At 36.7% G+C, this 18615-nt stretch overlaps 1 protein-coding gene across 1 annotated transcript in view; it reads right to left on the bottom strand.

Moving 5' to 3' along the window:
* Positions 1-18615, bottom strand: part of COL19A1 (collagen type XIX alpha 1 chain) — a 329506-nt gene that overhangs the window by 287319 nt on the left and 23572 nt on the right. Inside the window, exon 4 of the mRNA XM_066252988.1 lies at positions 145-268. Within this exon, the coding sequence (XP_066109085.1) occupies positions 145-268 (124 nt within the window). The remainder of the gene's footprint in view (positions 1-144; positions 269-18615) is intronic.

Genomic DNA, 18615 nt, shown 5'->3' with positions numbered 1-18615 from the left:
TTACAGATTTCAGCAAGATCATCCTAACCATGAGAATACTTGAATTTCCCTGTTGATTACTCCTCTAAAAGACAGAATATTCGGATGCTTTCAACGTTGTACACACAATTCCAAGATTCACCTGGCCTAAGCACAAGTCCTTACTTGTGGCATGTTCTGCTTGTTTAAGATCTGCCATAGAAACCACCGTTCCTTTTTGGTGCTTCTTCGTACACGGAACACGGCTGCTACGGCGTACTCCTCAGGGAGGCCTTTGGGAAATATCTGACTGTGGGAGGAAAACAGAAATAGTGTGGAAAAACTGAAGAAGGCAAGGAAATAAAATCCAGGTATGAATTCTATGTAGCACAGTGTCTCAGTCATATTTTTCTCCATAAATTTGATGCGTTATGCACTTTTATAGTAATCTACTTAGTTTTGCAAACAGTAATTCATAAAGAAATGAATAGGAGTTATTGGTTTTGTCAATATAAGTAAGTACAAAACATTTCAAAAACACTCTTAACAATTAAAGGTATATTTTTCAGAGAATAAGTTTTATCATATCAAACTCTTGCGAATGAGGTCCTAATACTGAATTCCTAGTATCAATTTCAGGCGTGCGTGCGCGCGCACACACACACACACACAACCCAAAGAAGTTTTAGCTTATCTTTCATTCCTAAAGAAAAGAAAATAAGCAAATTCTTTTTAGGTATCAAAGAAAAACTATAATACAATCCAATTATTCTTCTGTCTTAATTTTATTGGTCTCACTGGACCCATGAAAAAACTCAGGGAAAAAAGTAACAATGAACATGTCTCTTATCTAGATTTTCATAGGAAAACAAGAAGAAAAACATCCCCCCAAGTTGAGTTTTCACTTTATCTGCATTATATGTAAAAACTCGGCAAGGCAGGAATTTTTCTTTTCTTCTAAAAAATCAGAGAAACAGTAGGTAAGAATTCTCTTAAGACCTACCATAGCCAGAAGTTGTTCATGTAAGTAAAACACCAGGCATTGTTGAGATGGCCAACCGCTAACTCCGAATATTATACTAAGGTCTACTAACACTGACAGCTAACTACTGAGACTGACAACCACCTGTCATGCAGAATTCTTGACTTTGGTTTTTACTCTTTGTGTTAATGACAAAGTCACATGTAGTAGGGAAATCAGAAAAGAAAAATATGAAAATGTTGTGCTGGCCTAAAGTTCTTATTTACTTAACTTGGTTAAAAACACACACACACACATTTCTGGGTGTGTGTGTGTGTGTGTATGTAAGCTTTAGTTTTACCTTCTTCTTTGAGGCTATATTAAAAAGAGAGTCAACCAGCTTTATTGCATCTACATTATTATATCCCCACTTAAATGAGAAACTGATTGGCAGGTCGTTTGGTTTCCATTGCGTCAAAAGGAAAGCAAGCTTCTAAAAATGGTATTTTCTCTGAAAAGTCACAAGTATGGAACTAATTTTGTAATGACCATTACTGTACTGGTTTAAGTAATGCTGTTCATTTAAAAATCTAACAGAACAACCAGGCTTTTGTGCCTGCTGTTTACCTTTGAGACCCCAGCTAAAAATTTCAAAACTGGAGAAAGTAAAAGTGAGAGGTGACACCAAATCATAAACTTCCAGGTGGAAATTCTGAACAAGTAAGTTGCATCAAAACTCCTTTTACAAAGGAAACCCCAACCCACATGGCAGGTCTCCCAAATAGCACTCCCTATAGTAATAACTTGTGTCTCCACCTTGCTTCCAGATGCCTGCCCCTTTTACCCCACTCTCCATGTTGATGCTTTTAGGATCATTTTTTTTATCTCAAGTGTTCTAAAACTTGACATACCATTTCCTGGGCTTTTTCTTCCATTCATTGTATTAAGTACATCTTTCAATATGGGCTGTGCATCACTAAGAAAAAAATGTTTTTGTAAGCTTTTTTATTATTTTCTCCATATCACTTTCTCTTATGCCCTCTTTCAAGAGCTCCTCCTTTAGACAATTATTTAACTTCTATTATTAACAACTTAGTTTTCTCACTCTCTTATTTGTTTTTTGTCTCCTTATTTATTCTACTTTCTTGGATATTTCCCAAATTAGCATCAATCTTTGTTACTTTTTTTATTTCCAAAAATCTCTTTTGTTCTCTTCGTCAAACTATAGTGAATGCGGTATTTTAAGTCTCTGACATCATCAATTTGGTGGGCTTTTAAATGTTTTTCTCTGCATCCTTGAATGTCTCCGTTTCACCCAGGTTCATTTCTCCTATTAGATAGTTTGGCCTCTCTCTTCCATGCTGAAAGCTCTACTCGAATCTCTGGTGATTCATTGTAGTCCATATATATTGAAGAATAAAACTATGAAACTTTGTTAAGCTCCCACCTGCTGGCACAGAGTGTCAGTGAATCAGCCTCACTGCAAAGCGTGACCAACTGGAGGATTTCACTGAGAATCCCTCAGATGTTAATGTAGGAAGATTATGGCTCTGAGGACATTCAGTTTCTCCATAGAGTCCTGGTATTTGCTGCTTTAGGATAGAAAGGAATTCTTCTATGTACCCTTCCACACCAGTAAAGATTGTTCACCTGGATGAAGACATTCTGGAAGCAGGTGGGTGTATGGGGGTCCCACAATCAGTATAGAATTTTACTTTACTTCTCTGGTTTTGGTGCCATGCCTCTTTCTTGCACTCACTAGTCAGCTTGCCTCCAGTCTAGAGGCTCTCTGGCTCAATCTCTCTCAAGAATAAATCTTTCACCTCTTGTCTAATTGGATGAGGAAAAGAAGAAAACTAACCAGCTTATTTTTACACACCACACACACACACACACACACCAGCTTCTGCAGAGGCTTTCTCCCCCCCCCACCCCGTCCCCCATCCCCCACACCAGTGATCAGTCTTTTAGGTGCCTGGTGAGGTAAACTGGCCCACATCTATCCAGCATTTCCAACCTGCAATACATAGGTTCTAACTTCTTCCCATCTTTTGAGTAAGTTATCAGTCTTTCAACTGCTTTCTGTTTTCTAACAATATACTATAAACTTTCTGTGTTGCTTCATCTACTATATAGTCATTTTTCCATTTAAAAGGGTTAAAATTCCTTTTAAATTTTCAGCTTTTCCCTCTCTAATGCCCCTTTTTTCTTGATTTGCAAATATATACATGTATTTCCCCCTGCTATAAAACAGGAAAGACTGCCTGACCAGGCGGTGGCACAGTGAATAGAGCATCGGCCTGGGATGCAGAAGACCCAGGCTTAAAACCCCTAGGTCACCAGCTTGAGCACAAGGTCACCACTTTGAGTGGAGTATCACAGACATGACCCCATGGTCACTGGCTTGAGCCCAAAGATCACTGACTTGAGTCCAAGGTAGCTGACTTGAGCAAAGGGTCACTCACTCAGCTGGAACCCCCTGGTCAAGGCACATATGAGAAAGCAATCAGTGAACAGCTAAGGCGCCACAATGAAGAATTGATGGTTCTTATCTCTTTCCCTTCCTGTCTGTCTGTCTGTCTGTCTCTCTCTCTCTCTCTTGCTAAAAACAAACAAAAACAGAAGAGACTTCTTCCAACCTTGCTGAACTATTATACTGCCTTCCCACTAACCACCAGACTTCTTAAATGAATACCCTGAATACCTACAAGTGTCATAATTCATTCAGATGTAACCTTCATGCATTCTAAAAATATTTCTAAAAGCATTCCCAATCAGTGAATCCACTCCTTCTTTTCAAACCTCATCACCCTCAATCTTTGTGTTTTTTGTTCAATTTAGTTTAGAGAGAAAGGAAAGAGGGTAGAAAGAGAGAGTGAGAAAAACATTGATTTGCTGTTCCATTTATTTATGCATTCACTGGCTGATTCTTGTATGAACCCTGACCGAGGATCGGGCCCTCAAACTTGGCATGTGGGGATGATGCTCTAACCACTGAGCTCCTGGCCAGGGACTTTGTGAAGATTTTTACGCTAAAGACATAATTTCTTCATGGATGTAAATTACCAACCACATAGTTTTGGGCCCAGCCAGGATTTTGGAATGTAAGGTCTTTGAAATTTGGTTTTTTTTTTAATCAATCCTATGCACCTTTCTTCCCCAGCATATATTCTCTTAGGTCTAACTAATTTGTATATTTGTTCAAGTCATCTATTTCCTTATTGGGTTTCCATATAATGTTCTATCAATTTTGAAAATGAGGGATTAAAGTCTCTAACTACTATTATTAAATTGTCTATTTCTCCTTTAAATTCTGCCAGGTTTTGCTTCATGAATTTTGGGACTTTGCTGTCGGGTGCATAAACATTTATAACTGTTATGTTGTCTTGATGGATTGGCACTGTTATCATTATCAAAATAGCTTTCCTTATCTCTTCTAAAAGCTTTTTCTTAAGTCTATTTTGTCTGATATTAGTTCTACAGATTGACTTGTGTCTCCCCAGATTTCATATTTTGAGGCCCAACTCCTAATATGTTAGTATTGGGAGATGAGACCTTTGGGAAATAATTAGGTTTAATTAGGTTTACATGAGGTCACAAGGGTGTGGTTTTGATGATGGGATTAGTGCCCTTGTAAGAGAAGACTACAGAGCTCCTTCTCTCTCTCATTCTCTCTCTCTCTCTCTCTCTCTCTCTCTGTTTCTTTTCCTCTCTCTCTGCCAGGTGAGGACACAAAGAAAAGATGGCCATCTGCAAGCCAGAAGAAGGACCTTTACCAGAACCTGACTATGCCAGCACCTTGATATCAAACTTTTAACCTCCTGGATTGTGAGAAGTAAATTTTTGTTGTTTACAGTCTATGATACTTTGTGAACCCCAAGCTGGTTAAGACCATTAATGTAGACATTAAAAGTCTCTTTCAATTTCTGTTTTCATGATATATTATTTCCTGCTACTTTTTTATTGATATAAAATTTATTCATTTTAAGTATGAAACACAGAAATGTCAAGAAATTTTTTTTAAAAACCTTCAGTAATTTGAACTGTATATCTCTATTCTAGTGAAAAATGAAAATAACCCAAAGGAGGTGTTATTTGAAGTAAACCAGGTCTAGAAATGGTTTATATTGAAAGACCCTAACACATATCTTGTTTGGACATAACATGATGAATCATGTATTCTTTATTAATTGTTAGGCATGTCTTCACTTTTTATATAAGTGTTTAATATTTACATTTAATATAGTTCCTGCTACGGTAGGGTGTGTCACAAGTCTCGGAGGTTCTGTTCATTTGTCCTCACTTTTTTTTCCTATTCCTCCTACTGGATCACTCAACTGACTTATCTCAAGTTCTCTGACTTTTTATTTTGCAAACTCAAATCTGTTCTTAAACCTTCTTATAAACTTTTCATTTCTGTTATTGTAGTTTTTCACTGAAAATTTTTTATTTGCTTCTTTTAATAATTCTTATCTACTTATTGGTATTTTCTATTTGGTAAGACAAAATTGTATACTTTCCTTTAGTTCATTAAACAGATTTCTGTAGTTATTTGAACATATTGTAGATAGCTGATTTGAAGACTTTGCCAAGTAAGCCCAGTGTCTAGGTTTTCTCAGGAATGGTTTCTAATAACTGCTTTTTCCTTTGAGTATGGGTCATGCCTTCTTTCTTTGCATTTCTTAAAAATTTTTAATAAAAAAATAAACATTTTAAATAATATAACATGGCAACTCTGGGAATCAGATGATTCTCCACCTATCAGTGGTTTGGTATTGTTGCTGTTTGTTATTTTTGTCATCATTGTTGTTGCTGTTTGCTTAGTCATGTTCCTGAACTAATTTTACAAAGTGTACACTGTGTCATGTGTGACCCACATTATTTTCTTCTATTCTATTCTATTCTATTCTATTCTATTCTATTCTATTCTATTCTATTCTATTCTATTCTATTTTATTCTACTCTATTCTATTTTTAGCTAATAACAGATCAGTTAAATGCCTGTGACCTATAAGAATCCCAGCCTCTGCTGAGGAACTATAGTATATATGCATGCTGCAGAATGCCTTTGATGCTCAAGCAGGCAGCTTTAACTCGCCTTGGCCTTCACTTGATGCTTGTTCAGAGCTTTAAATTTTGCCAGACCTATAAGTTTTTTCAATTTTTTTTTAGTTTCCACAAAGTCCTGTACATAATATAGGTGCCTAGATTCCCACAAATATGTTGGAGCTTTCTAATGATTTCTATGGACATTTCCTTTAAAACTTTCCCTTTTAAAATTTTTGGGTCATCTTCTCATTTTTCCAATTGTAATTGCTATCTTGGGCAGTTACAATGTTACATAGTTGCTATTAATTATTTTCAACAAAAGCCAGGAGGAAAGAAGGCTGTTTTTCCTGAATGAGCTCTGAGTCAGGTCAAATAAAGACAACCCTATGAGTAGGGGTTTCTAAACTATCAGTCAAGTAAAATAATGAAAAATCTCTGGAAATGGGGTTCTCATTGACATCCAAACTCATTCTTCCTCCTCCAATGGTTGCTAGGCTGCTAGTTTGCACTTGTAAGTATAAAGCTATTGGGTTTCAAGACTACTATTATGTTGAGGAGAGCATGATGTAACTATTGATAGAACAAGTTAAATGCCAGAAAGCTTGCCATTGTTCATTTCCAGAGTTCTGAAAAATACCGGTTTTGATCATTTTAGCCTGTATTCTCATTGTTTTTATGAATGAGTACATTTTCTGAGCTCCTTATATTGCTATTCTTGCTGACATCATCAGTATTGTCTACTTGGACCTTTCAGTTGAGCCCAACTGCAAGTTTCGTGCAGCCAAGAGAGTGATCTGAGTGAAGCACAAGTACACCAATGAATCTTGTTCATATTTCTGACACACAACATTTTTGTTTTAAGCGACTATATTTTGTAGTGGTTCATTACAAAGCAAAAAATAATTAAAACACATTTCTCCTCACTTTCTACTTTGGATTATATCTGTGTAAGCACCTGTCACATCTCATCATGAGATTGCAAACTCTTTGATGGCAAGAACAGCACTAAATCTATCTTTGTATCAACCATAAAACCTAAGGGCAGTGACAACAGGGCACTCTATAACTTTGTTAAATGAATGATCCAGCAAATAAAACCAATGTCAACCAGTTGATTTTGATATGATTCTTTAATACTACATACATAAAACAAATATAATTATTTTTCAATAATTTAAAAATTTCATTTAAAATTGAAAATATTTCACAAGAAAGGTTTGTGACAAAATAAAGCAAAATATTAATATTAATAATGTTAATATATAATAGTCTTTAAATAACACATTGAAGTAAATTTAGTAATGTTCAAAGAAAAATGAATTCTTCTTTAAGTTTATAATGAATAAAAATTCTTATAATTACTATGTCCCCTTTCAGAAATTCATAATGTTTTCAAGACCTAAAACAATTTTGCTTGCTAAAAAAAATTCTGTATTTTAAAAATAATATGTTACAAAATATATCTGCTCTTACAGACTATGTTTCTTGTTTATATCACACAAGTACAAACACTTAATGTGACACAGAATGTTTCTCTGGGTCTTGCCAAAGTTTCTATTATAAAAGAGGCCATATTGGATTACTGGTCTGTTACCAGAGAGATATAATGACAGCTTGCTATGTCTAAGATATTCATGCTTGAATATTTTTGAATGGAGTGTAATTTCCTATAAGAAATTCTATCCATTGCTTATTCAGTGATACTCCCATTAACAAAAATATTGTTGATCCATATTTGCCAAACTCATTCTTATATATATTCAGGTAGAAATTTTCTGTAGAATATTTCCTAACTTCCCTCTATTTTATACACTGTAAGTGGAAAATTTATCCATGTAAAGTAATATTAATCTATATTTGAAACCTCAAAGTTTTGTGAAATTTAAGTGCAATTAATTTTTTATTCCCTATTGCCTATTTTTCTTCACATTACTCAAAGTCACCAAATATTAATGAACAAGTGAGAGCAGAGGTATACCAAATTAATAAAATGTTTCATATACTCTAGAATCAATTTTTCAAATGGGACTAATTAAACTCATAGAGAGCCAAACTAAAGTAATTCCAAATTACCCAAAGGTGCCAAAAACAACAACAACAAAAAACCCTCACCTGTGGAATTCTCTTTATACTATCCCTGAGGGGCTAGTCTGAGGTAAAACCTGGAGTGTCTTTAAAGCCTTATAATTCACATACTTTAAACTTGAACTTATAACTTATTTCAATGTTGAAAATATCTAGAATATAGTTTTCACCTGCTCGCTAAAGTTCTCTATGTGTAGCAGCTCTCTGTTCAATCATAAAGTGAAAGAAAACACTATTAAACTGCAGAAGTTGCAGACAATCAAACACAGGGCTCCTAATAATGCCCAGCTATGGCAGAAGGCCATGTCCAGATCTGACCATCAGTACCAGTGAGACTTTGACTCCAATAAAAAATTGACTGCTTCTCTTGGTGTCGAAATTAAGAGAGATTTTTATTTTCTCCTTTCTCTCAACATTTGCGATGAGCATAAATTGTATTAAATATCATTTTTAAAAACACTACTAATCTTTATTTTATTTATTTATTTATTTATTTATTTATTTATTTATTTATTTATGTGGGAGGAGGGGAGATAGACAGACTCCTGCATGCACTCCATCCGGGATCCACGCAGCAATACCATCTGGGACTGATGGTTGAGTATTAAGCAATTATTCTAGTGCCAGAGGCTGATGCACTGGGACTAACTGAGCCATCCTCAGCCCCTGGGACCATGCTTGAACCAATAAAGCCACTGGCTGAGGGAGAGGTAGAGGGAGAGTAGGGGGAGAGGGAGGGTGGAGAAGCAGATGGTCGCTTCTCCTGTGTACCCTGACTGGGAATCGAACCTGGGATGTTCATATGCTGGGCCAACACTCTACCCCTGAGCTACTAGCCAGGAACAAAACACTACTAACCTTTAAAATGACCTATTATTTAATCTCATATTCTCCCAGGCCAGAGTAGAGAAAGAATTAACACTAGGAAATATTATTATTTCTATTATTAGTAAAAAATATGTCATAAAAATCTATAACCCACAACCTATTGTCTTCACAATGAATTAAGTCACTGAGGCATTAACACAAGATAATAGAAACTTCAAATGATCACTTCTTGGCCTTTGGCTAGGATCAAGTGTAAAAACCTCAAATAAAAATACACTTTTTCCAATACAGTACTTTCTCCATGAACTTTAAACTGAATATCTGATTACCAAGTACTAGTATCTGTATTCATGGAGGTGGATAAAAATTAACATCTTATTAACCATAAATAAATTCATTGCATAGAATCTTAAGAATGCAATGTTATATTTGTCTAAATAGCATATTAACTCTATTCTCTAGATTTTTCTTTCACACTTGATTAATAAACTATCTTTTCCTGGTCAAAACATTTAAAATCATTAGAAAATATATGATACAACAAAATAATGATGTCTAAAAGGTATCTGGCATGAGATGGAGGAAGTATATACTCTCTGTATGTAGAATTATCATTAAATAGTATTCTGCATCCACTATCTTTTGTATATGTGGTTATGAACTCACGGACACTGACATTCTCCATAACTGTGAAGTACTTTCACTGACAAGCCAAAACACCTAATACTCCCCTATTACAGCTTTCTTCCTCTCTGGAAAATGCTTGTGTTTATAAAACATAAGTGCTGTTACCATTAAAACACTCCCTAGAAACCAGTCACACATCACTAACAAAATTTCTAATAATTAATTCTCACCTTGGAAAGCATAGAACTGGGGTAAGGAATTGTCATAAAGCAAGAAAGTTTAAGTGGGGACTGTATATAGAGAGAGGAATAAATCCAGAACAGTAAATACCCCTGAGTTAGCCTGACCAAGGTGAGATGCCATTATTGTGAGTCCTGGGTAGCAAAAGTGACACGTTAAGCCACTGGAAGCATGGGAAAAAGTTACCAGGAAAAGGAGGCGATGCCAAAGGGGAGATGTAACCGAGGTAAACCTTCACTACCTTCCTCAACTATGATGTAGACCCACATATCTCAGTCCCTACTTGACATCTCCACTTGGATATTAAAAGCATCTCAGAATAACTGAAATTGAACCTACTGTTTCCCACCAAGCACATCCCTTCATGAGGATTCCAAATCTTGATAAAAGACATAGCCATTCGCCTAGGTGCTCCAGCCAAATACCTAAAAGTCATTCTATATTCTTGCTTTTCTTGTATTATCCCCAACCCTAGACAACCTATTGGAAGTCTTATTTTCTGTACCATCAGCATAGATTCCGATTCTGCCTACATCTCTTTGGCTCCACTGTCACTCCCTACTTCAAGGTGCCACCACTCCTGGGACCCAAGTTATAGTGTCATGATTGTTTCCCTCCCTAAAAGTCTAGCCTGCACACAGCAGCTAGAATGAGCTTTGAAAATGTAAAGCAGACAGGGTGCCTCCTTTCCTTCTAACCTTCCTCCAGTGTCCCATGGGTCCTATAATAAAATACGCGTCCTCGATCATGGCTCACAAAGCCTAATGTGCTCTGACTCCAGCCTTCCTCTGACACATCATCTCCTATTTCAGGCTTGGTGTGGCACCCACACTCTAGTTACAATGACCTGAATTTGGTTGCTTGAACACACCAGGCTCACTGAGGTCTTAGGCCTTTATACTTCCTGTTTCCTCTCTTGGGATGGCCATTCCCAGAAGTCTTCACTTAGATGGCTTCTCTTAACTATTCAGGTCTCAGCTCTAATGTCACTTCCTCAGAAAGGTCTATAGTTGTCCTCACCCCAGTCAGTACCTAACACCTTGTTTTAATTTCTTCATAGGCTTAAAACTACCCAACATTTTTTTTAATGTACTGGTTTATACATGTATTGCTCGTCACCAGCAACTATTGTAGAATGTGATTTCCATGAAAACAGGGATTCTGACAAACTTGCTGCTCTAAATCAAGCATCTAGACTAATACCTGGCATATTAGAAGCACTCAGAAAAATTTGTTCTATTCATGGAAAATTCATAGTGATGCCTATGATCAGTCATAGTAGGAACCAAACAATTGTATGCAGTATAAAATGTTAGCTTGCACAATGCCTTGAAGTTAAGGCCTCATGAGACTGTGCTACATCATATTCAGCAGGAAAACCGCAGAAGGAAAAACCAAGCCCTATGTGATTCTACAGCAGGTTAATCAAAAAACTGACACAAGTCAAGTCCGGAAACAAACACAATCAGTATTCTTCCTTTCAAACAGACGTTTACAAGCTCTACAGGCTTTAGCAAAACCGAATAGCTGCCCTAGTTATATTTCACCAAAAGCGTGCTTCGGCAGAAGTCTTGTAGTGCTTGGAAATGTTTCAGGTATCAGACACCACACATAGTAGTTTCCTGTAGTTCTACACTCCTAAAGCTAAAAGGAATCTTAATAGTGGTTCAGACCAAACATCTCACTCCATAAAAGAGAAATTAAAGCCACAGAAGTCAAATAACTGTTCCACCATCACTTTGCCAGACAGAAGTCAGGATGGGACTTGAACTCAGAACTCCTAATTCCAAGCTCAGTTTTTTTCCAGTATATCAAGTTGCTTGTATATTCTGGGTTAAGAATAAAACTTTTAATCTGACTTTGGGTGATGGGTATGCAACATAATTGAATGACAAGATAATCTGGACATGTTTTCTTTGAATATATGTACCCTGATTTATTGATGTCACCCCATTAACATTAATAAAAATTTATCTATAAAAAAAAGAATAAAACTTTCCTCATTTTTACCAACCTGACTTAAAAATGATATTTAGGGACTATAAAGGAGAAAATAATCTACTTTTCTGAGCAGTGGATGGGGTAGGGGGAGGTAAATAAATATGAAACATTAATGTCAAGAAATGAATAATTAAAATGTTTACACTCATACTGTAATATTAACAACAACAAATCATGTTTTGGGCTCTGAGCGAAGTATTCATTATGACATTTGCATATCCTGGCCGACCAGTAGCCCTGAGGAGTAGATTATTACAGTTCCTTCCCCTAATGATATTCTGAGCACAGATCAGGAAGTTTCGCAAACCACCCAGTAATATCTTAAAAGAGGGATACTGTCTGTAAGGTTTTAGAAAAGATATGCATGCTACAGAAGGTAATAAACAATCATAAATATTTTCTATATATTCCTTAGAGATCATTTCTTTAAAAAAATTAGGATTTTTTCACCAAGCATTTTTTTAAAAAATGAGTGCACTTTTTCAGGAAGTAGTGAGGATTATGAAAACAGGATACATACCAATTACTACGCAATGTAAAGAAAAGTTTGAAGTATTCTGATAAAAACTGCCTCTGTGTTTATCCTACTGGTGAGAAGCAATATATTAGGAAGAACATCAATAAAATGGTAACCTAACTAAAAAGACAAGCAATTCCTTAAAATGTGAATATCATGATCACAAATGTGACTATTCCAAATGACAATGGAAAGAAAGCTAACCCTTAGCACTGATCCTACATTAATAATATCCTGGCAGAGAGATCAGTTTTAGCTTCCATTCCATTCCTCCCCTGAGGTGTGAAATCAATGCCTAACACAGCCAGCTATACACAAAGCTAACTTAATGAAGGTGAAGTGTCTGGTCTCCCAGGGAGAGAGGCTGTCACCTGAACAAATAAATAATGGGCATTGCTGGCTGTCCCCATTAATGAGAAACCAATAAGAACTGCCCTCAGAGGATAAACTGTTTTCTCACACTCCCTTCCGAAGGGGAGCATTGCAAGAATGGCAAAGCCAGGGGAAATCATAGAAGTTTATAAGTAATTGACTGTTTTAAAGTAAATGCAAGTATTTATTAAAAAGTTGTTTAATGGAGAGATGAAACCAAGGGGCAGATCTCATTTATTCTCCATAACTCGGCCCTAGTGGTTTGCTGTCACGAAAAATAAAGACCATAATGAAGCTCATAAGTTTCTTTATTTCTTAGTATTTAAAGAATTGGTCATTTCATTATACACCAAGGTCAATTTGATGTAGTTGTTCCATAGTTCTAAAAAAAAACACATAGTTTGTTATGTGGCAAGTAACTAGTCTGTCTCACATATAGAAAAAATAAAAATAAAGGATCAAACCAAACTACAGAATAAGAAGATGAGAAAGAAAAGCCCACCACTACCAGATTCTTTTCAGCCTTTTACTTAACAAAATAATCAAGAATGTGCTGCAAGAAGTGAAATGTAAAAGAAAAAACGATGAAGAAAATCCCACAATTTCAGTGCTTTTACTCTGAAGAGCTAGAGGACATAATTATTCTAGAGAAATTTCATTTTGTAAATGATGTTCCAAAAATCAAGTGTGATATGCATTTAGATAGAAAAGTGTTTAAAAAGTTTACTTACTAATTATTATGTATGGTTCACAAAGTAATTATTCAACTAGCTTGTTGCACCAGCCTCGAAGCAAAGCTATTTTTTAAAGTGTTATTTTGGTAGAGGTGAACTGAATTTTCCAGATCATATTTAGCAAACCTAACCTTTATTTATTTATTTATCTATTTATTTATTTACTTTTAAAACAAAACGGTTAAATGGAAAAAAAATCTATTTTTAAATATCAAGAACTGGCTTCCAAATTAATTCTTCCATTCTAAATAAGCGTGAGGCAGGGTTTATGAAGAACTTCCGTATTTACAAGTATCAATGGGGCCTTTGACTTGCTGAATATCTTCCAGGAAGAGAAATAAGATACAAGTAACATTTCCTGAGAGTGAAGTGAGAGATGTTTGGAGTTTATAGTAAGTCATTTCTTTCCCAGCTGACATCCACCATCACCTGTCACGTTACAAGCAATTTGGCTAGCAGGGCCTGGGGGGTTTGTCTGCAATGCCTTCCCTGCAAGCTGGGTGATGATGTTTGAGTGCCACAGCCACAGGGACTCTGAAATCTTAGCCTTTTGTGTTTGCTGAGGGGATACGGACAGAGAGGTTGTTAATGGGAAGACAAAGCCTGGAGGACTCTCTCATAATCTTTGGCCTGTTGTGATTAGCACTTATTCATTGTGACATTGTAAATGACTTCCCAGTGAAATCAAGCCTTACTGCTAGATGGCATTCAAATAATAAAAACCGAGGATGAACAAGAGGAGGTGGTCTTCAGAAAGACCTTGAAAGCTAGTTTTTTTCAGGCATCTTCCACCCAAAATAATAGCAATTATAATAACAATAATAATAATAACTCCTGGGTCGAACTCATCCCCATCCCCAAGAGGTTCTCTGGATTCTGAGGTTCTCTGGAGTCTGGAGGCTCGGCGACTGCTTCCGGATCGTTCTCAGAGTCTGACCTAACTGGAAGCTGTGACTGTCCCAATGCCATGGGCTCAACTTCCTTTTTCTAGAATATAATGCTATTGCTCCCACACATTCACTTTTTTAAAAACAACTTTGGTGAGGTGTCATTGATATATTCCGGTTTCTCTTCAGGTCATAGAACTATTTCGCATTTTATTTTACTTTATTTAATATGAATCAGGTTTGAACCCCTTAGCCTGGCACACAGTGTCTCAGAGAAGCGCCTTCGCTGAGCTCGCAGCTTCCTTTCTCTTCCTCCACCTCCCAGACCCGCTCCCCACCTGCATTCACTAGTCACACAGGATTTCTCACCCTCCTTCAAATTGCCTCGACCTTTACAACAACCATAATGCTCCCTCCCTCTAACTACCACACACTGGCGCCCTGGCTCGCCTGGTGCACTTCTATTCACTCTTCAGCCTCTACTTTTCACTTCCCCCGTGAAGCTTTCCCTGGTTCCCTCAAAATGGCTTCGTCTGTTCTTCCAGAGCCTATCATACATATCATCTAAAGATCGCTACTGCGTTTTGTAAGAGCTAATTGTGGACATTTTTATCTTCCCGCACAGAAATAACTTGTTGGCAGGGAACAGGTCTTTATTCATCCTTAAATCCTGAGTGCTTTGCAAATAGTGAATAGTCAATATAATTTGGGAACTGAATGAAATACTTTATTAGAATGTCTTCTTTCACTGGCATCAAAGCTGAACTTCAAAATAATAGTGACAGTATACTATAAAATATTTTCTCAATATAGCTCTTGTAAGCGAAGGAAATGTTACATTTTTATCATGGGTAAATTAGAGGAGATAGGCAATGTAAAAACAATAGAGAGCATGGGCTAGTATCCATATCTACAAGCTTTTCAGCCCCAAAGAGGAAGGAATGCCAAGAACTGATTGCGTTATATTTGTTAAATACACAGTTAGGGTCTGTGCCCAAGCAGTACTGCCTTGGGATCCAGAAAATAGTTAGAGGGTCACTGAATTCAGGCCATCACCCTCTAAAGCACATATACATGCCCACTTAGCCACAAGGCATGGGGAAACTCTGGCACCTGAGGGTAAGGATGCACAGCATAAATAGAGCCTGGCTGGGTCCCCTGGAGGGGACTCATAGCAAAGGCAGGGGCCGTGTGCATTGACAAGGAGACTGGAGAACAAGAACAGAAGCATACTTGATTGTAAACAGGAGCACACATGCAACATTCTCGGGGCTCCCAGGAATAATGAGAGCAGCCCTGAAGAGGGAGCGGAGGTTCTGCAGCTGTGCAGGTAGAACGTAGAACGCATACCAACCTAATCATTGATGTTAACACAGCATCTGAACCCACAACCTAATGTGGTCAGGAAACATTTAGATGATCTGAGCCAGAACAAGATCAGTATTGTATTAAAAGTATTTTTAAAATGTACTGGACCACACACATACACACACAAAGGAAATTTGAGGACATCAGTGGAGGCTGTGTTTAGACGGCAGAATGTGTACTAAGATTTCTAGGATATGTAGGAGTCCAATGGGGAAAAATGGTGGACAGAATATGACAGAGAGAAATGGGCACACAAAGGCACTTTAGAACATCTAAGATCATTTCCCTGGAGACAGGACAGTGGTCACCAGAAACTTTGAAAAAGAAATTTCCAGTGTTCAAGATATGAGTAAATTAACTTTTGTGTGTGAGGAAGTAAATGTGGTCAGTAACATTATTCCTTTGGGAAGTCTGGGAATAAAAGGGACTTTTAAAAGAAAAATGCTTCTAGAACAGGTAAGGATTAAGTAGACAGTCGTAGACTAAGAGGCCAGGATACTGTGGAGACAAGCACTGAAAACAGAAGAGCAAAAGGGATCTTGGGTAAACCAACGTCTTAGAGAAGGCTGGTTAGGAGAAGATCAAGAGTACAAGCGAAGGGGTTAACCTTTGAACAGGAGGGTCGCCTCTAGAGAGGACAGCTGAAGGTGAGAGAGCAGAAGTTGAGAGGGTTTGAATAAGAGGAATAACTTAGGTCCAAAATATCTTGGTCAATTCAGTCTCCTATTCAACTAACCAGATAATTCTACAAAGTACTATCTTTAGTATCTATTAATCTGTCTGTCTATCTATCTATCTATCTATCTATCTATCTATCTATCTATCTATCTATGTGTGTGTGTGTATATATATATATATATATATATATATATATATATATATATATATATTAGAGAGACAGAGAGTAAGAGAGAGAGAAAGGACAATTAGGGAGAAGGATGAGAAGTATCAAATTTATTTGTTCACTGATTGCTTTCTCACTCGTGCCTTGATGGGGGAGAGCAGCTGAGCCAGTGACCCCTTGCTCAAGCCAGCAACATTTGGGCTTAAGCCAGAGACCATGGGTCACGTCTATGATCCCATGCTCAAGTTGGTGACCCTGCACTCAAGCTGGTGAGCCCGCATTTAAGCCGGCAACCTTGGGGATTCAAACCTGGGTCCTCAGTGTCCCAAGCCCATGCTCTATCCACTGCGCCACCACCTGGTCAGGGGCAAGTATCCATATTAATTAAAATTTTCACTGAACCTATGATTGCTTTCAAATTACATAGATATAGTCATGGTGGGTGACATTATTAAAACCAATTATTTAAATATGTTACTTTTAATTTAAAGTTATAAAAATTTCACCTAATCTGGAACAAATGCATTTTAGAAATCCAGGTGCTGTCTAAAATGAGGCAATGAACAAGGCTTACCAAGGTTATGTGAATCACATAAAATAACACAGCATGGCAGCTAAATAGCTGTCAGGGGAAAATGTACAAAATATCAGTAATTGTTCATATGCATATAGATTCTATAACATTCATATCAATTTTATATTATTCTGTTTTTTAGTTACCATGCTTGTGTTCTAACTAACCTTTATAGCTAAGTTGAAATAAGTAAAATGATAATAAAGTTTATCATTGAAATCATAACAGTATCTTACTGATTCTGTGTCTGAGAATAAGAATTAGACTACTCAACGCTATTTTACAAAACAAGGAGTCTTATCAATTCACAAAAACATCTGTGGAATTCTTAATTATACTCAAGCACTAGTGTAATGAAACATCACATATTACTATAGTCAATTCTCCAGGGAGTTCATAAATTTGTCGTGCTTAAATTTAAGGTTTACAACCATTATAAAAGCAATACATTTCCAGCTATCGAAAGTTAATAACTAATTAATCCTCACAGCATTTCTATGGGCCACACGAGTTTACAGGTGACTGAAGTGTGCTCTTCCATGTCCTTTTCTTGTGTACTCTGAAAGCCTGCAGTGCACGTACCACGGGTGCCTATGACCCCTCCCTGAGCTAAAGCTGTTCCATATAAGATTTGATTCAATGGATGTAAAAGTGAGTGAAGAAAGAAAAAAATCTACACAGAGTCCAACAGTAGTCGATAAATCAATGCCTGTCAGGACTCAAGTAATTCCCAAAATAGAATACCTTAATTTTATTACTTTATAATGATATTTGCATTATTATGGTTCCTAAGTAGTATAACTGGTACCTTGCTACTCTCAAGACAAATGACATAAGGATGATAATTTACATGTCATTAGCCATAATAAAATAGAGAAGAAGCTCTGGGGATCTGCTGTATAACACCGTACCTACAATCAACAATGATACATTGTACACTTAAAAATCTGTGAAGCTAGTAGATATGTTAAATGGTCTTTCTGAAAAAGAACAAAACAAAAAATAGAATTAAATAAAATTAATATGAATGTTATAGAATCTATATACATATGAACAATTACTGATATTTTTTACTTTTCTCCAAGCAATACTGAATTATGTAAAATCTGAGGAAAGAAATCTATACCTTACTTAAATTTGATGACTATAATATTAAGTGTTTCCAAAACTGATAAATGGAAATACTAAACTGATAATATTTTATATCAAATTACACTTTCATAGTGGTAGAAGCGGGCATGGAGAGAATGTGGCCTCTGTGTGGTCCGAGCTGGACCTGGGTCATCAGAGGCTTATCAGCCCCGCCCATCCTCCTGCTGCCATTCCCACACTAGGAACCGTCTAGAGGATTCAGCTCCAAGAGAGTAGTGTGTCATTGAAACCATCCAGACCATGTACATGACTGCATCTATTAAAGCCTCTAATCAGGAGGTCTTCAAATAATACCATTTCATTCAATGTTGTTTTATTATAATATTGATGAGGAAAAAATAAAATCGAGTCCTAGCCAGGGTTACTCTCTGTGGGAGTTTGCATGCTCTCCCCATGTTTGCATGGGTTTCCTCTGGGC

The sequence above is a fragment of the Saccopteryx bilineata genome, chromosome 1 (assembly GCF_036850765.1).
Source record: "Saccopteryx bilineata isolate mSacBil1 chromosome 1, mSacBil1_pri_phased_curated, whole genome shotgun sequence".
Classification (NCBI taxonomy): domain Eukaryota; kingdom Metazoa; phylum Chordata; class Mammalia; order Chiroptera; family Emballonuridae; genus Saccopteryx; species Saccopteryx bilineata.
Note: the sequence above shows the minus strand (reverse complement) of the source record. Positions and strands in the feature narration are given on the sequence as shown.